Below are 24,346 nucleotides of genomic sequence, written 5' to 3'. Positions count from 1 at the left end.
CTGCACAGCAGTTGTTGTTGGGAGTTGGGGAGGTGTTAGGTGGGGATTTTTAAGGCATTTTGTGATTTACTTTTTTGTTTGGTTAAGTACTTGAGAGAAGAAGTAGTAACTGAAATTCAGAATAGAAGTGATGACTTCATTTCACACCCACAATGGCAGAACTATGAAAATGTGTAACGTTTGCCACTTCTTTAAGTGGTTGTCAGGTAATCAGACAGATTTAATCTGTGTTTTAGATGAGAAATTGTCTTACAGTCCTGTCAGTCCTGAAGCTTAGGAGAATAAGAGCATAAATTTTGGCTTGAGGGAGATTGATTTCACATTGATCTAAGCAGTTGTTTCCATGTTTACAGTATTTTAACAGAAGTAGAAAATATGGCTCTGGATGGAGCCTTCTACATTCCACTTTCTGGAGACTGAAGGTGACATCAGGATAGCTACTAAATGTATGCTCCATCCGGAAGAAAGGCAGAAAGAATCTTAGTAGAATAAAAATTGTATTCCTGACCTAACATGAACTTTTGTGGTTTGTAAATCCACAAAACTGTTTGTTAGATGAAAACTTCTTTTTTCCAAAATACATAAAGATCTGTTCATGAAGATACGTAATTGTTTAATCATCAATAGTATTTATTCCAAATTTAGGTATCTGAAAAGTGAACTAAGTCCATTTCTTAGCTACTTGAATTATTTTTTGTAGGAGTTATAAGGGGGAGGAGGTTTCTAAGGTAACCTACCAATAAATAAGTTTATTTCAAAAATAAGGGAAATGGAATTTCTAGACCAGGCTGTAACTTCTAGTAAGACAAAGCTGAAAAACAGTGCCCTGAGGCTTGGCTGTATTACATTGCATTTGTTACCTGTATTGTTTTCTTGGAATGCTATGTATGGGAATACATTGAATCAGGACATTTTTCCCTGAATTAGGTGAGTAAAAATATTTTTACAAGACCTTTTAAAGCACAGTAAAAATAGCCTATTGTTTAGATCAGTAGTATCAGCTCAGGGTGTTTTTAACCTGCTTTTGGCTCTTCATGATTTTTGGATGATGTATGATTATTTATAGCAAAATGTATCTGCTAGTGAGAAGGAGGTTCAGGAATGCAGGTCTGAGGTTTTGGATTGTCTCAGGAAGAGTGGAAAATTTCCAAACAGTTCCATATTAATAAATATTTGAGGTGTTGTGTGTCACATCTTCGTTTTAATGACATCCAAATATCACATCAAGGTTTTGTAGGGTCTAGTGATTGCTATAAATTCTTAGATAAATGGTGTAAATTAATGTGTGCAATGTAAAAAGTACCTGCAATTCATGGCACCTCTAACTCATGAGATCTAAAGCATTATTATTTACTTCTTTAATACTCCAGTTTAAATACTAAATTAAAAATATATTGATTGCTTTATTTTATATGTATATTAATAGATGCCACTCTTTGCATGCCTCCATCCCTAAGAAAGAGTTTGGTTGAAGCAACTATTCTGTTTGATCATGACGTAGGTGGTTTTCTGCTTTCAACCACACTACATTATTTCCTGGTTCTCTTCAGTATGCTAAATATTTTTGGTAGATTTTGGTGACTTTGATCTGATAGAAGTAAGCAGCATGTGCTTGCAAACACAGTGCATCAGATTACCAGAGTGATTTACCATCTCCCTGTTTTATTCTGTCCCAGTCAAGGTTTCTCAAGGGACCTGGCTTGTGACTTCTAAGAACTGAAAAGCCACTTTGCAGGAGTCACACCTTTAAGTCTTAGTTTGACCAACTCAGAATGTAAGCTACTACAGTCACAGCCTACTCTTAAAAACTTGATTTGTCTTTTCCTGACCTAATGTAACATTTTATAATGTTTTAGTCTATCTCCCCTTACCAGCTGGAGCAAAGCTGAATTCTCTGTTCTTTGAATTATCCTGGCTCTTCCTCATGACAGGAATTGCCAGCTGTGGCTGCCACCCCAAGGACAGTGCAGCCCCAGGGGGATGCTGCAGGGCAGGCAGAGCCCAAAAGCCACACCAGGGCCTGCTTGCCATTGAGGTGGCCACAACGTGGCCATGGTGGGAGGAAGGAGGAAGGAGTAACAAGCATTGGGATCCATAGCAGTGAGTTGTAAGGATTGAGGGGAGGGGAGTGATTGTTGGAAGGCTGGTCAGGCAAAAGGGGCTTGATTGCAGGGGTTGAAGCTGACATGGTAACTGCTGTGTGGATGTTGTCCTGGGATGGAGAGGGGCTGGCATCCAGATCTGTTTGCCATATGCAGAATCCTCCTCTGTGCTTGCAATGGGGGGCCTTATGCAGGTGAGCAGAAAAAGTACTGAGGAACTTACAGCAGACAAGAGAAGGGTTAAAAACAAGTGTGAAAGTTGGATCATGGTACTTGGCACCTTGAAATGAAACAGGATTTTTCTGGAAGGCTTTAGTCACCTGGGAAGGAAGGATCGAGTAGCTAGCTGTGTGGGAGGCAATTTGCAATCAAGTGTACTCCTCTGCAGTAGATTGGTACATTTTAATGAGGGAAGTATATTTGCTCTGTTTTATATGATTTGCTTAGGACTAGAAGTCTGGAAGTCATTTTAAATAGACTGCTTTGAGACATAATGGTCAGGTGGAAATATTTGAAGCATATATGGAAACCCTGTATTTACAATGTGTTTGTAGGGTCTCAAGAAGCTGAGCTGAAATGATTGCCTCTTTTTCAGAAGAGATTTTTAAGAGTAAATAAAGCTCATACAGAGGATGTAAAGGCAGTAGTGAGGAACTACTATGGCTGTGCAACTTTATTTGTTTGTTTGCTTATTTACTTCATTAGTTATATTTTCAGCTGATCTCTCAATCCATGCCACCCTTCAGAAAAGGATACCTTTACACTCACCTTCTCCTCATCCCTTCCCCTTCCTGTAGGCTTTGTGGGGTTGAACAGAATGGTTTTTACCTGTTTATTCTCCTTAGAGATGGCTTTCGGGGTGGGTGGGAATTCCCACCCCCAGATGGGGAGGAGGGGAAGGCAGCCACCTGTAGCAGCGAGTGCCTGTGGGAGGAAGGGCTGAGTTGGACACTGCTCCCGTCTGAGGGGATGGAGAGAGCTGGCTCCTCTGCCTCAGGCCCTGACACTGAGCCACAGTTCACTCCATCCACTGAAGGCAGTGCTTTTCTTTGGCCAAAGGTGCCAGCAAGTGAGAGGCATTCAGCTGATGCCCCAAGTATCAATCAAATATAAGCTTCATATTTGAGGAATGTTCCATGATATTTATCATTTTGGCTTTTCCAGTTCTTCCTTTTTCTTGTAGTCATTCTCTCTGTTATGTGTGTCCGCTTTCTACTTTAGTTTGATATCTTGTCCTTGTTTCAGCTTGGTTTTGCTTTTTTCCTGCTGTAGGAACAGAGAGTTTATAATAGTTTGTAGCATCACTTCAAAAGGTGGATCTACAGTGTTTAAAACAACAATTATATAAGTAATTAAAATAACAAAGACTAAATAAGCATGTCCTCCCCAAGTGAAGAAATAAATTCCAAGGGCAGTATAAGCATCTCTCTATATATATGTTTGGTTCTTCTCTTCATCCAAGACTTCCTGCAAAGGTTTCTCATAGGTTTCTGCTTTAATATCTTCTTTTCTCTAACATTTTCAAAACTTCTTAAAGAATGGAATTTTCTCTCTCTCTGCACAGTGCATAGTATAGCTGGGGAGAAAAAAAAGGCAAAAGGTTTTATGTCCTGAAAAGATGTGGGGAGAGACTGGCAAGCAGTTTCAGAAAAGTTTCAGAATTTAGATGTTTATGCAAAATTTTGGCAGGATCATGAAGTGAATAGTGGTATTACACCCATTTTACACAGAGCCAAATTGAACTGTGGAAAAGCAATTTGTTAGGTTTCACAAATTTGTGACTAACCTAAGGACTCCGCTGATTTATTAGCAGGGTTGAGGTGTTAAGAAAACAACTTCTGTGTTTGAGTTGACGTATTGCTTTAACAATTTTGTTCAAGGGAGGAAAGAGCCATATAATAAAGGAAATACTAATTCATCTAAACATCCTTCATTTGAATTTAGAACGATGTGACTGGAAAAACTCCGTTACAGTGTCATTTGCCAGTAATGATAAAACATAAAATGGACTCCCAGCTTTAAAACAAGCTGGATCCTTGAGTCTCTAGAGCTGGGGCTGGAGAAAAGAAGGAGCCAGCAGGCAGGGTTGGACCTACCTCTCTGCCCATGTGTGGCTGTGGCTTCACTGACACCAAGAACAGCTTTGGTTCCTCTTTCAAATAATTCTGAATTAAGCTTGCTGGCAGACATTTCTGGATTGGGTAGCCTGGGATAGCTGCTAGGAAAAGCACTTTGTGCTGCCAGGCAGCTCTTTGGAGGATGCAGTGTTGAGCAAAGACTCTGAAAGTCTTGCAATCAAATTACTATATTGCATGAGAAAACACCAAGTAGTGGAAAGTTGTGTTTTTCAGGAAAAGTTGTGCAATCTTTTTAAAGTTACAGGCTGGTTCTTTCTCTGGAAAGCTAATGTTTATAAGCTGAGCAGCTTTTTGCATCACTTTTATGCCTTTTCCATGACAGAAGCATAAATTCAGTTAAAAATGAAGTGAACATTCTTCTAGGTAACTTTCATACTTACGGTAAATTTTATATATGGACTGGCATGAATTTTGAAGGCAGTCTTCATTATATATCATGTGCTGGAAACTCTCAGCAGCCATATTTTTTGTATATTTTATTGCAATTTTGCTAATAAATGCTTATAGCTTTTCTTCTGTAAGTGTGTAATCTATCATTTTGCAAAGCATAAAGCATGAAAGTTGGGGGAAGGAACAGCGCAGATTGGGGATTGAAAAAATTGAGAAATGTTCTCTGATTTATTGCATTTCCAATTTTCAGGAGTTCTTTGAACATGCAAAAAAGCTCTGGGATGATGAAGGTGTAAAGGCATGCTTCGAGAGGTCAAACGAATATCAGCTGATTGACTGTGCACAGTAGTAAGTATTTCTTTTTATCAAATTTATAGCCAAGAATGTGATCGTCTATAACAAGTTAGAAAATATATTGGTGAGATTCAGGAGTTTTGCAATGTAGGAACTAACATTTCCATTCTCTGTATAGGTGGAGCATGTATAGCAAAATTAATTTATCATCCTAGTTTGCCATTATTATACAACTAAATATTATGTCTTAAATATTTCACATCTAATAAAGAAAAGTATAAAAGAAATCAAATAACTTTAAGTATCTTTATTCCACTCAAAATTGATTTACATAAAATCATTTCAGTTGAAACTATTAAGTTGGAAAAATGTTGAGTCAATCTAAGGAGAATCCTTTGTTTAAAATTCTGAGAACTAGACAGTGCTGAAATTGCTCTGTCTTTTCACATTCTGTAAAAATTTCTAAGACATTTACATAACCAAATGCATACCTGCATTACTAATACATTTTCTAGGTGGAAAAAATTATAAGCAGTAGTTAATTAAAGACAGTGGTACATTTGGTATTCTGTCCTTTAAAGTGAAGTGGTACAGATGTATGTAACACATTCAAAATGTGTAAACAGATTCAGTCTGGCCAGAAATATTCTGAGAAGAGTAGCAGGTTGTGAAGGTACAAATCATAAATACATAGTACAGTGATAAAAACCTATTAATCAAAAAGTAGTCTGTTAACATTACAAGTGCTACAAACTCAGCTGTCCTTGATAGTAACACAGGTCTGAGTTAGTTTTCCATGGAAAATACACATTTCATGGGAACCGCTGTTGCCAGAACATACTCATGCAGTTCTATGGGATTTAGGGTTTCCAGAGAACACGCTCCAGTGGGCTACAATTTATCTCATTGACAGGATGGTCAGCAGCAATGCCACAAGTCTGTGTTTGCACTCAGTGTTTTGCTTTTCCCTCCTCCCTTCTCTTGCTGCTGAGCCTGAAGCAGGGGAATAGGTCCATGTCACTAAAAGACTTGTCATGCTTCTGCCACAGTGGGGAATTTTGGAGTTTGTTTTCCCTCTTTCCAGACCATTTTTGGGAAAAAATGATTCATCAGCACATGGAAGTGAGGAAAAATTAGATATGTGTATGAAGGAACTCATTTGACCTCAGTGCATTTACCAAACCTTGGGCATTTGCTCACAATCCAGAGTAGCTGGAAATTAAAGCAGTGGTTGTACACAGAGAGACTTAGACAGCTGTCCTAGGTTGTAATCAGTGGCTTTCCTCTCTGCCCTCACTCACCATAGTACAGATCTGAGTTGTGCTTGCTGAAAAGTGCAGACTGACTGTTTATCATATCTATTCACACACTAAAACATCAGACCAAGAAAACAGTGCATATTTAAAATACATGAATATGAACCCTACTTCAAAGATCAATAAAGGTCTCACAATCCTACTTGCAAAATGGTGCTGAAAGGGCCACACAAAATCAGGAATACACCAAATTATAGTGTTAATGGTGGTGTGTTTTCCCTTTAAAAAAATGATGCCTGTCTACAGGTTCTGACAGGAAGAATGTTGGGTCTCATGTTGTGTCCAAAACCAAAACACAAATGAGGAAAAAAAACTGGATCTAGAATTAAGTCCACTGTATTGGAACAGAGAACTATATCCTACCTTTTTCTGTAAAAGGTTAAAGCAAGTTTAAAACCTTTTTTTTCTACATTTCTTCCCTCCATAACTTTTAACTAGCTTGCTTTTCCTTTATCCAAGATTATTTGTTATAGTAGTGACTGCATTTGTATAAGTCTTCACCTTCAAGACCAGTTATGAAGTATCATTTGATATTTAAATATTCCTTGAGTGTATCTGTAGCTTTTCATGTCATGATCTACCTGAAAGTATAACAGCTGAGTGACTTATCCTTGTTTACACACCTTCAGTCTTAGAGCAGAAACTTGAAATTCAGGTACAGTTGTGTCAGTGACCTGATCAGCCTTTTTCTCACAGATATTGATGATTTCAAACACTGAAGTATAATTGTGACAGAAGGATGCTGAAAATTCACCCAGCTTTTATCTGCTCCTACACTCAGAAGAACATTTCTGTGCTAGCAGTGGATGGACATTTGTCAGGGTGGTGGGGTCATCTCCTCCACATAACTGAGAGCCTGTGAGCAGAGGTTGGAAATGCAGTTCTGGTACCTACACACCAGTCCTTTCATGCACTTAGGAAATACAGAGGGTGAGGGTGCTGTGTTCTGGCTCAGCAGGAGCGTGTGGCATTTCTCTCAGAACCTGTCCATCGTCATTTTTCACTAGTGAAGGGCAAAAGGGAAGGAGTGTAGTGCTGATACACATGCTTACTGTGGGACTTTGAAACATCTGCAGTGTTTCCATTACTCTGCTTTAGGAGAAAACATCCCATGCCATCAGCTAAATCCTAATCTTCTGTTTAGTAGTGAAGGAAGAACATTATCAGTAGGTCACCACTTCTCAGCTTAAAAACACAAAGCCAAACCTAAAAAATCCCAGCATGAGTTATAAATATCATTGGACTACAAGTTGGGTGGCTGGCTTAAGAATACTGAAAAGCATTATTAGCAAATTATAATGTCAGTGACCAAACTTGCTGACTGTTAAATGAGTTGCAAATACAGTGTATTTTGGAATAGTTTAATTTGGCTACAGTACAGGGCTTCTGTATTTTTAAAACTTAACCTAATTTTCTTTATTGCTGTGGGAGAAGTATTTTGCTGGAATCAGAGGTAGTAGAAGGACACAGAGGCAAATGTTTTATTTATGTTATGCCTGAAAGTTAATTTTCCTTGATCCTCAATGCCCTTTCAAATTATCAGGATACTGTTCCTTCATGGCAATGAGAATGGGGGTCTGCTTTTCCCTCATTCTCACTCATTTAATCATTTTAATCATTTTAATATTCTTACATGAGTCTTTATGTATCTCGCTTCTTCCATTGTTAAGGAATACATTTAGTGAACACATCATGTTGATGCATCACGTGGTATTTGTAGCAAATACAAATCTATGGCAAAGCCAGAGGTCAGCAAAGATCAGGATTGTTCTTTATCACCAGCTACAAAGACATTTATGTAATTCTTGGAGGGAGTATTATTGCATGGCCATCAACCATCTTCTTTCCTTAATGACCTTCATATATTTCTTCGAGATTAATATCATAAAATTGACAGGTTATTGTTTTCCTTGTCATCTGATTTAATATTTCTTACAAGGTAAATTTCAAGTTTAATCTCAAAAACTGATACTTACTTTGAAAAGTTGATTTTATTTAGTTGTGTCCCCATTTGACTTGGACACATTTCAGCAGATTTATTCTGTTTATGATAATAAATCTCCCATCTAACTTTAACTTATTTGAACTCTATTCAAACTGTGTTTTTTGTCTGTTTTCACATAGTTTAAATTCAGCAAATTCTAGGTCTATGAGGGACTTTCAGATTGTGATCTAGAGAAGCTTTGGCATTGAACTGTCTAGTATATAAACAATAGGCAGAAATTAAAATTTTCCTGTGATTCTAGGACAGTTTTCTAAAAGGTAATTTCCCGTATGATGAATACAGTTCCATTTTTAATATTTCAGTTTCTTTATACTGGTTACCAAATACCCAAATTTTATTGTATCCATGGATGGGAACCACAAAGAAAAATTCTATAAATGCAGAACAGAACAAAACAAATAAAGGTTCAGGTATGATGGCCTCCAATTAAAAAATGAAAAGAAAAAAGCTAGTGAGTTGATTATGTCTTTGAAAACTTCGTAAATTTAAGTCAATTAATTTATGTGGCAACAAAGAGGTATAAAATTTCAATTCAGAACATCAGTCATCCTTAGGGGGAATATCAGGCACCCCCAGTCTGGTGATGTCCACCTGTTATTTCCATAAAGTAAGCATTGAGCTAACTTAGTTTTGGCTACTCGGTTGTCAGGTGGCTTGCTAAAATTACTTTCAGTGATCAGAATAAAGGTGTGGGGATACCTACAGTGCTCAGACATTGCCAGGGAAAGGTGGTAGTGCTAGAGCACCAGAGTAGACCAGCAGAGCTAGGCACTTTGGGAAGGGGACAAAAAAGACAAAAGCAAAACGTTCAGTTCTCTTTTTAGGTCACACACAGCTCAAGTTCAAGCTGTTGTTGTTAGAAATAAAAAAAAACAACTCCTTTTAGGCTTATTAGAAAGTTTTAGAATAGAATTTTGTCTCACTGTGTTCACATGCAAATAGCAGCATGTGTGTTCATGAGTGGCCCTGGCTCAAAAGGGTTTCACTCAGCTCACTGAGATCCTTGGAATAGGAACTAGACCAAGACTTTAAGGGAACCCTACCCTCAACCAGTACTTGCCCCATTTTATCAGTCTTCTTTCCCTTACAAAATTTTCCTGACCACTTGTGATCTACTTAAGTGTGAAGGCCTAAATTGGTCTCAATTGTGTGAACATTGGGGCTAATAAAACTTCATTATACAAGTTCTCAGGAAAGCAAACACAAAGGATGTGAGCTTGGCCAAAGGAGATTGATTTTATATTTGAGCTGATACAGATGGAAAAGACACAGATTTTCTTTTTCTTTGCAGTCATTCTGTCCTGGGGAGAGTTTCAGCCAATTTCTGAGATGTCTATCCTATATTAGGTAGAGTAATAAAATAAAATTTTAAAAAACCCCAACTCTTGGCTTGTTGAGTTCTGTTGTTCTGTTCTGTTGTTGTCCACAGATTCAACTCTCAATGTGAGAAAAAAGATAATTCTTTTCTCAACAGCGGCACTTCCTAAAACCAAGCATATTTTTGCCTTGCCTTGCACTCTTCTAGACATGAGGTTTAATTCCTGGCATGCACAGTCATCAGTGAGTTCCCTCCTATAGGCTGAGGTCAGAAAAGCTGCCTTGGCATTCTCTGCTTTTTTGTCTAGTGTGGCATTGCAGTCAGGTGTATTGGTCTTTATAAGGGACAGTGAAGTAAATGTGGATAGATTTATGATGAATTAAGCTAAGCACTGTTATTATTGTTGCTGTTGTTATCTAGAGAACATTTTTTAAAGCAGTGATTCTTTTTACATTTGGTAAGTGCTTAGTAAATATAGGACTAATAATTCTTACTTATAGAAGCACAAGAAAAGTATTAGTATGAAATGTTTCATGTAATGAGATTTCAATAACTAAATTTTTCTGGTGATACAAGAAAACCATAATATTATTTTCTTCCATCTATTCTGGTTCATATATAAACAACTCATTGTGATGATAAAGTTTCTTCATTTTTTCCTTTTAAAGTTTCTCATGCAGTATCACTTTCAAACCTTAAAAATTAATTGCTTAAGTTAGAAGCAAATTTTGTTTGGTTAATTCATGAACAAGTTTTCTCCACTTACCTGGTCTAAACTATAAGACTTAACCAGCCACTAAATTGTTGTTTAATAATAATTTTAAAAAAAGAGAGAGGTTATATTTATAGAGTAATCACTTTAGCCTCCCTGATGAGTCTTCTAAACAGAGGTGGCTGCCAGATAGGACAGAAGTCATTCTCCAGTGTGTAATGCTTGCATTTTTCACTGTTTACTAACTAATAGACCATACTCTCAAGAGGCAGAATTGTGGTTTCTTAAAATATGCACTGGGAATTCTGTGAAATAACCATTTCATGTGTTGCTGTGATTTTTTTGTTGTGTTGTTGTTCCCCTTTTTGCCTTCGCTTACAAAACAAAAATCATTAGATTAACCAATTTTATCTTAATTTTGGTGATCAAAATGTAACCAAGATGTTATAATCCTAGTATTTAGAAGTACAAAGATATGGAATAAGAGCTGGAGAAACCTCCAAAGTGCATTTGCATTTTCAGTTTGGAGGATGAAGCAGTATGAAAATACCCTTCAGAAAGAGGCATGTACCCCCCTGTTTAAACCACTTTGGTTCACAAATGCCTTCCATACCTAGAGAAGACAATAGCACTTTTCAAATATAAAAATAAGATAGAAGGTAGTTTATAAACACAGCACCTTCTCTGCCTTTTAAAATTGATATGACAAATACTTTTTCTTATTAACTAATAGCCACTGGAGAACTGTTTAAGCTGCCCTCGATGGGCTGCTCAAACATAAATTTAAACCATACATTTTCCCACATGCTTCACTGTGTATGACTGGTTCTGTTTCCTGCGGTTTTAGAACAAGCAAAAAGGTTGAAAGTCAAAGGCAGAAAAACATAAAATATTCCCTAACCTCAATTTAAAGGAGTAATAAAATCTAAAGACCAGGCAGAGTCATGACAGATGCATAAAAGTACACTTTGACTCTTTTTGATGTTTTATTAGACAATGTTTTCTTCAAAAAAATACAGCAAAGCTGGCTTTATTCTGTCAAGGAAAGAGTTCTTTCCTCCCCTAGTCATCAAATTTTTCACTTTTTCCTGAACAACTGATGAATGTTTTTCCTAATTTTTTTTTTCCTGACTGCACACACAGGGCAATCATAGGTGCAGGACATGTTAGTGTAACATGGCAACTCAGCCTCGTTTGGAAATGTAATCCATTCAGCAAATTGGAGAATTGTAAGCAGGTCCATCAGCTGAGCTTGTCTGCATTAAGTTTTCTCTATTAGTATCCTGTATTTAATTTGGAGATATATTTTTTCCAATATCCTTTCTACAGAGTTAAACTACAGGCTTTTGCAATACAACAAATTTGACTTAGACAGATTTCAGCAGATTTTCAAGCCCGATCAAAAGACTGCTGAAGCACCAAGACACACAGTGTTACCCTCAGCATATCCACTCTTAAAGCATCAATATCTTTTATTACAAAGAGCCTTCTGTTGCATTTATTATTAAAAGAGAAAAGACTGTGTTTATTTTGCATCCCAGCAGTGAGGACAGATGTGAATAGGTGCTGGTACAGGGCTGAATCAGTGAGCTGGCACAGTGGGCCAGTGTGACTGGCAAAAATGACCAGACTCTGGGATACTGAGCAGCAAGAAGGGAAGGCTTCTCTGTAAGACTGGACTGCACTGAGGGACGTTTTGTTTGAATTTTGCATATTAAAATCATAGAAGTAGTTATTAAAACATAGGAAAGGAAAATAGCAGAGTTAATCAGCATACTTTGAAATTGCCTTGAACGTTTATATCTTATCAAGAGTACAGATAACTGCCAATGAAGAGAATCTTAAAAATATGTGTATTCCTATTGGCAAATTAAAGAAAGAGTAGAGTAAACACGCTGATGCAGCTTAACTCCAGAAATCCTGATTATGAATCATTGTTCAGGGTCAGCATCTCAAAATGTCTCCAAATGAAGTAAAACTGCTGATGATGGTTATCTAGAATCTGCATGCAGGATTTATGAGTGGATTTCAGAAGGAAGTTGTGGGTCATTCTGCCAATTGTGGTGTTATTTATGTGCTGTTCTTGCTTTAGAACTCTTCCAGTGTATGCGTGGGAGAAAGAGTAAACTATGACCAAAGCCAGCTTCATTATATTGCAGGGAACATTGAGAGTCATTTATATTTATTCCATTTCTAAGAATTTAATTCAATCTGTTCATTTACAATTCATTACTGAGTGTGTGCATGTTCTCAGTGGCAGAGATTAGTTGGTTAAAGAACACATCACCTTATTAATCATTATGTAACACAAATGTATTTTAAGTTCTATCTATGGGAATTTTTTTTTACTATGCTCTATAGAAAAAGTGTGTTCTAAATTCTCTTACTTTAAACCTAACCTACAGTGAAATGCATGTTTACATAATAAATTTAATATAACAATTGTATAATAACTGTGAGTTAAATGCTTAAAAAAGAAGAACATTGAAAATTTGATGGCAGATTATATGGGATACTGTCAAATTATTTATATTTTAAGTTTTCTTAAATGCCACATGCATTTTTTCACTTAGGGATGGTCAGTTTTTCTTTTTTTCAAGTAGTCAGTTTCACATGACGGGATAAAGAAAGGCCAAGAGTCATATTTCTTCCTTAAGAAACCACTCGCTGGCCAGACTGCATACACAGCCTGCTCTGCACTAATAGATGTACACAGCCTTGTTTATGTTAGGATCTACGAGAAGCCAGGGTTTGGGTGGCTGTGTTTTTCTAAATTAACGCTGCACTGACAGATTTGGAAAAAGAAAGATGGTGGAATGCAGAAGTTAAGAAATAAGAAAATTAAATACAGTTGATACTGTGTTGAAAAAATCTAAAGACTAAGCATCTATGCTTGAAAAATAAATTTTACACCTCAGACTAAACCAAAATAGAGTCATGGTATTTATCAGTTTGGTTGTAATCCCAGTTTTAAGACAAATCAGACTGGGAAACTAAGCAGTTCAAGGGTATCTCTCTACTTCTTATAATTAAGTTAAAGCTAATTTTGTTCACTTTAGTACAAGACAACAGTGGTGCTGCCAGAATTTTTTAAAGGTTTATTTTACTTTAGAGAAATTGTTTCAGTTGTGTCTTTTGTAAAAGTATTCTTTCTGATTCAATTAGAATTGTTTGTTACATTGTGAGATTCAACCTAAAGTTTAATTTGTGCGTAAATTAAGCAGTGGAAAAGAAAATACGTGTAAGACGTATCAGTAGTCATCCTGTTTAATGGACATACCAAATAATAAAATTTCTGAAAGATCATTACTTCTAGAATTGGTTCATAAATTAGTTGTTCCTCCTCTTACTACTTCCCTGATAATTCCATTAATTGTAATCAAAAAAGAGAGATGAGTTTTAGCAGTTTTCACATATAAATGCTAATGCATGGAAAGGTGAATCTTGAAATCAGCTGTATGGATTTTCTGAGAACAACCTTTCAGTTTTGGTTTTCTTTCATGAACGTGGCAGGGAGGCTGGGAGGTTTTGTTTTGTTTTTCAGATATTTGTTTGTGTAAATAATTTGGACTGAATATCAAAATAACCCTTAACTACATTTCCTGACCAAAATCTCTTGCTACTCTTTATTATCTCTTTATTCCCTGCTTTTGCCCCCATGCTGCTTTTTGTCTTTCTTTAAGAGAGGTTCACTACCTTTCATTTGGTTTAGAAGGATGAGTTTGGGAAGATCTGCATTCTGATCGTTGGCATCCTGAAATCCTACTGGTGCAGAATTTGGATAGTTATTCTTTATGAAGTTTCCTTCCCAACTACATTGTGGAGAAGTTTAATTGTCAGTATGGGTGGAATTTCTTGGCCTCAACTTATTTATTGGCCCAACTATGTCAAACATGTAATTGCCAACACTACTGTAGCAATTATTTTAAAACAGTTTATTAAAGAGTAGTAGAATGCTCTAGAGCAGTGTTACCACCAGAGTTTATTCTGCTCAGGGAATGTAGAAGTAAGCTTTAAGTGTAAAAGAACTTGTTGATCCGGTATGACTTGTATATTCCTTTAGTTGGTTGTCCTATTTCCTTACATTGTCAGGATCTTAGAAACCTTTTTTCCCAGCAAGTTTGCCATAAACTTGCTTTTCACCACAAACATCGTGGGTTTGAAAAGCTTTTCTCTAAAGAAGTGTGTGCCAGGAAGCATTTTTCTACATTCTACAGAACTGATAGTAGTAAACTATATTTCATTACATCAACATTGTCACAATTCTTCAAAAAAAGGGGGTCAAATGTAGTCACTAGTTTCCCCAGGTTTCATTTTCTTTTAACAACATGGAAGTCTTTGTTTTTGGGGGTTTAGTGGTTTTGTTTGGTTTTGTTTTGCATCACAGCAGAACTCGTGTTCTGCGCTGGTTAGTCACCCCTTTCCTCTGAGGTTTGTTGGCAGCTCCTGTCAGCAGGGGCTGAGGTCGAGGTGGGAGGTTCTCCAGAGGAGATTGTGGTGCAGAGAGCACAGCTAACACGGGCAAAATTTAGGGGTTTTGACCTGATAGTAACCAGCAAATTATGTTATGTAAAAATAACAAGAGTGAGACCTCTATTAAAGCTTATTCATAGAAATTTGTTAATTTATTTATAAATATACCATTGTATACCTGTGTCAGGGAGATCATCATAATATACAGTATGTTGAAAGAATGATTAAATTATTATTAAAAATTATTTTAGGCATGCTTTTACTAAGTTGTAAACAAGTTATACCTTTTCAGAGGATGAAAAGAAGATGAAAAGAGAAGATTGTATGTGGGCGAGAATAATAAATATGGGTTCGCAAATAAAGCAAAAGGAATAAAGCACCAAGTATTTTTGGCAGGAATTCAGTCTGTTATGTCTCTTTAATGAGGCAAATGTTAAATGTATGGGATTGCACAATGTTGAGGGGGCTTAGCCTGTGTCCTGATGGAAGTGAGCAGAATGGATATGAGGAGGGAAAAAGAACAAACCATCACAAAAGATCCTGGAAACAACCAAGGAGACATTGCTAGTGAGATCTTTTATTTCCACACCATATGAAGAGCACAGTGCAGGTGAATGTTCAGAAACTTGAGTAAATGCACAGTTGGATTCTGAGCAATCAGGGTAGCCTGGTTAAAAGGCAGTTACAGTAAACATGAGATGTGGATATGGCATGGATACTGTGAGGTTATCAGAAATACACAGACCACAAAAACTGAAATATAGGAAAACATCCTTAAAAGAGGAAAAAAATAACAAAAAGTAAATAGTTATGTATTCCATTAATTTCTTTAGAAAGGAAATAATTGAAGGACAGGTCCAAAGCATTTAATTCTAAACCTTTCAGCCTGTGGGATGAGCTTAAGACAAATGTCTTTATTCACAAGCAAGACAGGTTTCTTCATCTCAGCCTCATTGTTCCAGAAGATGGGTGTTATCTGCAATAGTAGGCTAGGAGCACAAGTACACTTTTTTCCAGAGGAGAAATAGGAAAGGCTTTCCAAGCAAAAAGTCTCAGTTTCATTCTGCCTCTAATAGGATTGATTCTAGTTTTCTAAATTGCTATGTGGACCTCAGAGCACTGAGACAGGTGCTTGTCTTTTAAGCAGTGTGGTGCTGTCCTCTTTGCCTGAAAAAATGTTCCCTACTGAAATGAAGAACACTGCTTTTTAAGCATAATACTCAGTAATTCCCTGTACCTCCATAGAAATCAGTGAAAACCTGTGTAAAATGTCATGGCTTCTTCATGGGAACTTACTGGCTTCCTCCAGCCCCTGAAAGGTTCAGCATCACTGATGTTTTATCAATTTTCTCTCTTAAAATGGAGTCAGAGGCATATCTCACTATCACACTCTTTTAGAGAGATTTCAGCATAAAAGCTGCTTATTTTCTGGAGATTTTTCACCTTACACATATGTAACAGTTATTTCAACACTGGTTGAAAGTCTTCTGAGCAGAATCCAGCATGTTTCGATTTTTACTTGCATTACCTTTTTTCTTCTGTTTCAGTGCACAGACCTATTACTTACTTGTGGTTTTGATTTAAATCTGGTGGCTGACATATTTCCCTTTTTTCTCTCCACTTACTAATAATTTCAGATCCGTTTCTTTGCTTTACCCAGTTTTGTTTGTTCATTGTTTTATTCTTGAGAAATTGATAATTTTCTATGATTTGGGCCTCTGGGCAATTGAGATAGATGGTAATGTGTCATTTTTGTCAGTCACGATGAGATGTCTTGCATATCTACCTGGGTGTGTAAGATTGGCTTATCTAACTGCTATTCCCAATCCTTCTTTGACCTTTTCTTAATAATTTAATTCTTTTCTGTTTTATGTATCAATGTAATCAGACAAAGCATACCAGCAGGAAAAAAAAAAAGGGGGGGGGGCGGGGAATGGGCACTGCTTTCAGAACAGATGTTTTCATCTTATTAGTAAATTCCTTCTTCCTTCATGATTCTCAAGTGAAAAGAATCCATCAGAAGCTCCTATTGGAGCATGCTGGAAATTCCCAACTGTTGTGTATAAATAATAAAACTATTAACAAATCAAAGATTAGGCTTTATGTGCATTTCTGCTTTTAAGTAGTTTAAAAGTAGGCAGGTAACTTATTTCTCAGATGATGACAGAAATAAAGTAACAAGTAGACCCTTGGCTTCAAGATACAAACTTCCTAGAAACATAATCTTTAAAATATTTATTTTTTTGAAGACCTCTTTGTCTGTAAGAAGCTACCTTTTCAATGAAGGAGCATTCCTTCTCCAGTTATATGGCCTCAACAGAAATTTTTAAAGCCTGAACTGCCCAGTTGGATGAAGCGCTTGTGTTCATTTCTGGGGAATGTTAGGATTCCACTTATTTCTCCCTTGCTAAAAGATAAATAATCAAATCCTAATAGTTTCTCAAAATGTAAATAGAAGAGGGCATTGAAATTAGTCTTCTCTTTGTTGTGAACTGGAGACCACTAAGGAGTGCGAAGGAAAGGAAATATATGGAATTACATTGAGTTTCAACATACTTAAAACAGGAAAAGCAATAAAAATGCTTCCCACCAACAGTGGAAGGTGTTGAGTGACATGGGCTGTGCCAGGAGACAGCACAGCATGGCTGTGCACATGAGGGGCTTCCCTTTCTTTGCAGCTGTTTCATTGTCTTTTTATTCCATAATGGGGTCCCAGTTTGGGTTTTGCATTTCTTCCCAGGAGCTGCTCACATGTTTAAACTCAAGACCTTTTTTAACATTTATCTCCTTGGAGTTAAATGTAATGCAGGTATCAATTCAGATCTGTGACTCACTCATCTGCATGCCTTGCTTGGTGCTCTGAGCTAAAGTGACTTACCAGATGCAGTTTTCTGCAGCAAGGTTCTTTCTGTATATACAATTGTGTGAGCAATAGTGCATGTGTTACACGGGTGCAGATAATACAGAATATTTGTCCCCAGGGTGATGACTTCCAGATCTTCTACCAACTTGAGAAAGTAAGGGAACTCTGGAAACAAGGTGCTTTCCTTCCCTTTCTTCCCTCTGCACCAAATGGGGCTCTGCCTCTTAGCTCCTTGTCTTGCAGTGCCCTGTATCACTTCCCCTGTACCATTCTCTCCCAGAGGCACACTTTAGTCTCCGGCTTATAAATATTCCATGGGTTATTTGGGGGGAATGCCTTTCAGAAGAGCATGCTGAGATGGGATATAGAGCCAAATCTGCAGCTATACTGCCCTGTACTGCACTGACACACTGTAGTCAGATCATGCCGGAGATATTCTGCAGACTCAGAAACAAAGAATGGTGGTCCAGTATTGTGTGTATTCCTACAGTAGCACAAACAGCAGTGTTTCACCATTTAAGAAAAAAACAGTCCTTTCATGTCACTGCATGACTTTCTGTTCTTATGCAAGATGGAATTAGGAGTAAATTGGCTTTGGTTTCTTGGAATGATTGTGCCCATGTTGCATTGTGTTCTGTTCACAAAGCTCAAGGTTGATTTTTGTTCTGCCCATGTTAAGTTCTTTGATTATGGTAAGATAAAATGTTATGGAAACTGTTTTTTCACTGATCTCATTTGTTGGTTTTACAGCAGACTTATTCCTAAGCCCAGTTAGTGAAAGTATATAGGTCTTTTGGCTCTTCCATTTGTAATATTCTGTTCCATTTAAAGAGATGAGACTAAATTGAAAGCATTCATCCTCTTTTGTTAATTTGGATTTTTCTTTATCCCCTGCTCACTGTCCTTTGCAAATTATGGCATGTTGATTTCTATTTTTCTTTTTGGTAGTTTGAGATACAGTTAGATGCCTTTCTAAGGATGAGTCTGAAACTCTGTGTGTGATACAATGCACAGTGATGTGAATGGCCTGTTGTCAGCACTGGTTGAAGGAGCTGTGACAAATCAGCAGTGGAGATGAAGGGGGAGGAATCAGTTTACAGCTAAGAAAACCACAATGGCAGTTGTATTGGGCAGTCAGTGTTCTCTTGGTGCGTTTTTTATTGCCCAAATGTCAGTGTTTCTCAATGGCTTGCTCACAGGAAAAGGAGTCAAGGGAATTCTCAATGTCCAAATCACAGAACATGTGCTATTGTTTGACTTCTCCTCAATTTGTGAGCTGCTCACAGCAGGCTGTAATCATGTATCATGCTGATTTGTGGTATCTGTTATGCATTACTTCAGTTTCTTATGACTTTTGTCTTCCTTATTTACACTGGAGAAGCAAAAGGGCAAACTAGATCAGGAAGGAGAGCTTTGAAATGTAGCTTTAATCAACAGTGCATTACCTGGTTTGACCTTGGGTATTTTATACATGTCTTTCAGTTCAGCTATCTGTGAAAATAAAAAGGGTAGTGCCTTTCTTAAGACCTTGTAAAAGCTGTTACTCTGTTTGATATTAAAGGTTACTGTGGAGGAGTCATAGGCTTTTTCAGTACAGTGCAGTCACAGATATCAGTTTGTCTTTCTGATTGCAGTGAAGTAATTGCTGGTGCCACTCTTTGCCGAGGACATCATTATTCTGTCTAGAAAATATCAGGAGAGCTTCAATACTTCCTGGTGTTTGGTGTGGTACAGATACAGATCTGGTCCTTCTCAATTCTCACTGTACAGCACATCAAATGAACTCTGCTCCATTTCACTACAGCTTTACATGAGAGCAAACTAAAAGTTTGTAAAAGCTGGGATGTGAATCCTAATAGTCAGATTTTGTAAAAGTAAAATAAATGCAGCCAATATTTTTTCATTCCACTTTATAAATTAAATATTTTGAAATGTTGTTTAATATTGCAGATGTTTTCAAGTTTTTAGGAAAATATTTACCTTAGAATTAAGGACAGAAGTAAAGCAGCATAACCATCTTATGTAATCTGTGATGCAGAGATTGTTGCAAATTCCTCTAAACAGCAGAGGAAAATTTAGAAAGTGATTGAGGAACATTTTTCCCTAACCAGTTCACTTCTCTAACCAGCTCAATTCTCTGTCCACTGTGACAAAATACACCATGTTGGAAAGGAATTAGCTCACAGTTTTGTCTTTCATGTGCATAAGGACCAGTGTGTAAAATGTGACCAATTCAAACGTCATTAAGAACTATTTTCCCTATTTATAATAACAGTAAAACTGTGTTCAGTAGTCAGTGTGTTTTTACTGTGTGCCAAACGTAGACAAAGCCTGAGTTGTTCATTGTGAAATGCAGACACCAAAGAGCTTTTAAATGTGGGAAGTCTATGACCAATATTAATGCTTGTAGAACTGTCGGGAACAATGTAGATATTTATGTAGATATTTTCCAGTAATGGCTTTGAGGGTTATTTGCTTTAGACTCTGTAAAACAAACATAATACACCCATCCAAATGTCAGATGCTTCTCTTAATAGAAAGAGTATTTTCCATGGAGGATGCTAGTGAGGAGCCAAGCTAGCTTATAAGAAAGCACCCACATGAGTTTAACTCGCCAAAAAACATTATCTTCAGAAGGTTGCCTGGTAGTTAGTTCAGAAGCATTTCAGAAGCATCAGTGAAGGCAGTGGACCAGTGTATCCATCGTATCAGTTAGAAGAGTTCATGCAGGAGCTGTTTGGATTTCCAGTGATCCAACAGCTCAGGGAGAAAGTGATCATTCAGGGTTCTGAATTGTTAGATGCAACAATCTGTCTCTAAAATGGGTAACTCAGTGTAATCTGTGGTTATTGCATTTAGAATAGATACAGGAAGGCATCTCTTTTTTTAGTAAATACAGTGCAGGTAGGCAGTGTCCTTCTGTAGGATTGACTGCTAAGATTATATATGCTATTTAGTTTCCTGCTGATTAAATTATATTACAGTTTCATCTGCCACCTGGCCATTTTAGGCATGCAAAGCAATAGACCTGGGTGGACTTGCAGAAAGGCACCTGGGTGCCTTACAGAAAAGCTTGGCCTTCTCTGAGGTGTTATCAGAAGAAGAGCGTGAGAAGAGTCACACCCTTAATCAACATGGCTGCATCAATACAGAGCTCTTCCTGAGAGACTTTTCCAGAAAGGCTTTGGAGAAACATACTCAGTAATCTCCTCCAACCACAGGCCATGGTGGGGATGACTTTCTTCATTCTTAGCAGGGGAGCAGCTCCACTGCAATCCCTCTTCTTGCAACCAGTGCAGCCACTCTGCTGTTTGCCCTGTCTACTGCAGGCGGTGCAGCAAAATATTGCAGTTAGAGAAGAATTGCAAAATGTAAAGGGACTTTTCAGAATAATTGAGAAGCCTATCATTAAAGCTCAAATAATTTTCTTTATTTTGTAGTTCTGAAATAACCTTTTCTAAACTGGCTTAGTCTTCTTTACTTTTATTTTGTTAGGTCTGTTGGTTGATCTGACCTTTAAAAAATCTCTTTTGAGTGGCTGTGATTTTTATAGGGGAACCCATTCTGGGATAAGAACAAAAACAGTGTAGGCATTCACTTTCATGTGTAATACTTCATTGTCTTAAAATAAGTATTTTCTTCTAGTTGCTGTGGTTGGTAGTTGGAAGCTGTTAGAAAAAGATCTACAGATTTGTGATGTGATAGAACTGGAAGGAAAGCAATTAACAATGGTAACAACTCTTAACGTAAACTTGTTTTCCAGTGGTGAGGCTTATGCTGTTTTCTTTGTCATGCAGTGAGTAGTCCCAGCATAAATCATGTTTGTATTTAAGGTTCACATTTAAGCAGTTTCCAGAGTTGTCACTGGATTTTCAACCAAACTCGCTATTTTTAATAAGGATTTTCCAACCGATACTAGGAGGTTCTGCCTGTGCAGAACTTTGCACGTGTAGTAGCTGGTCCTCCTAAGAGGATATATTAAATTCAAATAATTTTGAGAATGATTTCTGGGGTCATAGAAGGTATAGCATAAATGGTAACATATTTGAATGACACACTAGTTCTTTATGGGAAGCGCTGATTGCACGTTGCAGAGTTGAACCAGCCAGCATTTGTAATTCACAAATATGCCCTGTCTTATTTTTAATCTCACAGCATGATACACTACCACTGTGCGTGCTGTACTGACTTGCTTTCATTTTACTGCTTACAATGTGTGAACTTGGAAGGGGACAGAAAGGGAAGTCCTTGGGCCTGCCTCGTGCATCTGCTGCAGCAGCCAGTTTCTTAACCATGTCATAGCTGCTGCCAGACTTTCTGGTTCTGATGAATGGTCCTTGTTCCTCTGGAACTGGACCCTGACAATCTCAAAGTTGGAGTAAAAATGTACATTCTCTCAGTTGAGAAAACTTCAAATAATTTCAAAAGGTCCTTGCACATCCTGGTGCAGGTGATTAAATGAGCCATGGCAATCCTTCAGAATTGCATGCATAGATAAGTTTTGTCTCTGCTTCTTCCCATGCTTGAGCCTGAGATAAACCAAGGCATAAAATTGGTCAATAAAGCCTTTTTCTGGCCCCAAAGGATAGAGATCATTAAACATGTCTCTGTTTCCCTTTTCTTCATCAACCCCAACTCTGCAGCAGATGACCAGATGGCCACAGGGCATGTTTTGTAGCTACAAGATAAATCTCATGGCAAGCAATTTCCTTCCATCAGTTACATCAGACACATGCATAAAAATTTAGATTTATTTCCCAATTAAAAAAAAAAAAATCCCTGAAAACTCTGTTCATGAAAAACACTGCTTTCTGTGCCAGATGGGAGAATGTGCTTCTCTTTTTGTAGTGCAGGGCAGCCAAAAATGGTTTGTGGTTCTAAAAAAGTTGTAGTGTTTGAGAAAGTACAAATCCAGTCGTATTGAATATAGAAGATCAGGATCATCTTTTTCTTCTGGACTTCATAAGAAATATGTAGCATTTGGACAAAGCCTCCTGTCTGACCTGAGATGGTGATGGGTGAGAAGTAACAGGCACCTCTCCAAGGAGTTACAAAAAATCCTGGCATGTGCTGTTAAACCACTTAAAAATAAAACCAGGCAAGACAATGAATAGGATTAGAGAAGTGTGGAAGTTTGTAGAACTGGTGGCAGTGGTTGACCGCTTATATCCACCAGCAGACCTTGTTCACAGGGGAAGTTGGAAGAAAGTTGGCTATTACTACAACTTTGTTTGCTCTAAAGGAAGAGGGCCCAACAGAAGGGAGCTTCAGATAGCAGTAGTGGGAATTTTGATGTATATTTTTAGTACAGCTAAGATAACATTTCTAGAAGTGTAGCTAATGTTTAAACTCTGATTTGGGGTTCTTGGTTTGTTTCATTTTGTTCAGGGATTTTTATCAGTACTTTCCATGCATTCTTTCTTTCCTTTCCATGGTTTTCTAGTTGCTGTTCTGGAGCAGTGCACTTTTGTTTAAAGGCACTTGTAAAGTTTTTTAAAAATAGTTTTTAATTGACTAGAAACATACAGAGTTCAATCGCTGCTTATCAGTGTGAAGCTGGCTCACTTTTCTTTTCATGGCCTCATGCTTTTGTTTTCATTCATCAGTAAGACAAGACCTGCAATTGGCATTGCTAGAAATGTTTCTTACCAGACCATGGAAGGTGTACATTAGAGATTGTGTTGGGGGTTTTTCCTGGGATCTTCCATAACACTGCCCATGTATTTTGTGCAGTGAGACATTTAGATAATGCATCTTTCGCCCTAATTGCCTGGAATTAAGTTCACAAAGCCAAGAAGTACCATTTAGTTTCTAGCACATTTTTGAAGGTGCATGTAAAAGATGTGAACTGTCCTGTGTTGCTGTGGGTAGGCCAGAAAATGGTTTGGAAATGCTTCCTGTGTTCCCAACCATTTTACTCCTTAGGACTAGGGGAGGGAAAAGGAAATAAAAAGTGTAATCTGGCCATATTTAAAATCTTGGCATGTTTATCCTGCACACGGTGTTAAAAACTACATTGTCCTAAAAGAACCGAGAATGCCTTTAGAGTTTGGTATTTATGGCCATATTCTTGCCCTTTATCACAGTCACAGCGTATGAGCTGGGAATCTAAGTGAGTAGTCAGCTGAATATACACATGGCTAGGTTATCTCATTTCTAGCTGCCTGCTTTGTTTATCAAGCACTTATGTAACATTCAGAATTATATTAAGGCAGGGCCAAGCTTTGTATTCCCATGCTGTTATCCTGCTGCTGATAGGGGAGATGAGCAGAGCAGGGTGTGAGGTGGTTAAAGGGATGGCTGCCCCTGCTCTCTCTCCTCTCCTAAGCTTAAGACCTCACATCTACACCCCAGCTCTCATTTGCTTTCTAGCAATTGCACTGCTAGGCTGTTGGACTCATGCTTCTCACTTCCATCAGCAGCATAGAGGCACAGAGCTGAGGCTGCAAAGGCAACAAGTGCCAGACTGTAAACATTGATTTGAATGCTATCAGACTGATTTGGGGTTGGAGATAGACCAGGGATTTTCAATACTTGTTCATAATTAAGAATGTAAACAGAATAACAGAATTTCATGTTTATATGCCCCAGGTTAAAAAAAAAAAAAAAAAAAAAAAAAAAAAAAAAGAGGCTTTTAAAGCTCTGGTTTGAGCTCCTTGAAAATAAAAGAATTCAGTGGTTAGGGTGGAAAGGAAAATGACACTCCTGCAAGCATTAAATCATATAATTTCTTCT

General features: G+C 37.5%; 1 protein-coding gene across 2 annotated transcripts in view; it reads left to right on the top strand.

Moving 5' to 3' along the window:
- The window catches only part of GNAL (G protein subunit alpha L), a 180,405-nt gene that overhangs the window by 120,764 nt on the left and 35,295 nt on the right, over positions 1-24,346 (top strand). For both annotated transcript variants that reach the window (XM_064705821.1, XM_064705822.1), the window contains exon 5: positions 4,881-4,978. In XM_064705821.1, the coding sequence (XP_064561891.1) occupies positions 4,881-4,978 (98 nt within the window). The remainder of the gene's footprint in view (positions 1-4,880; positions 4,979-24,346) is intronic.

The sequence above is a fragment of the Zonotrichia leucophrys genome, chromosome 2 (genome assembly GCF_028769735.1).
Source record: "Zonotrichia leucophrys gambelii isolate GWCS_2022_RI chromosome 2, RI_Zleu_2.0, whole genome shotgun sequence".
Taxonomy (NCBI): domain Eukaryota; kingdom Metazoa; phylum Chordata; class Aves; order Passeriformes; family Passerellidae; genus Zonotrichia; species Zonotrichia leucophrys.
The sequence above is the reverse complement of the archived record's forward strand: the minus strand, read 5'-3'. Positions and strand labels throughout refer to the sequence as shown.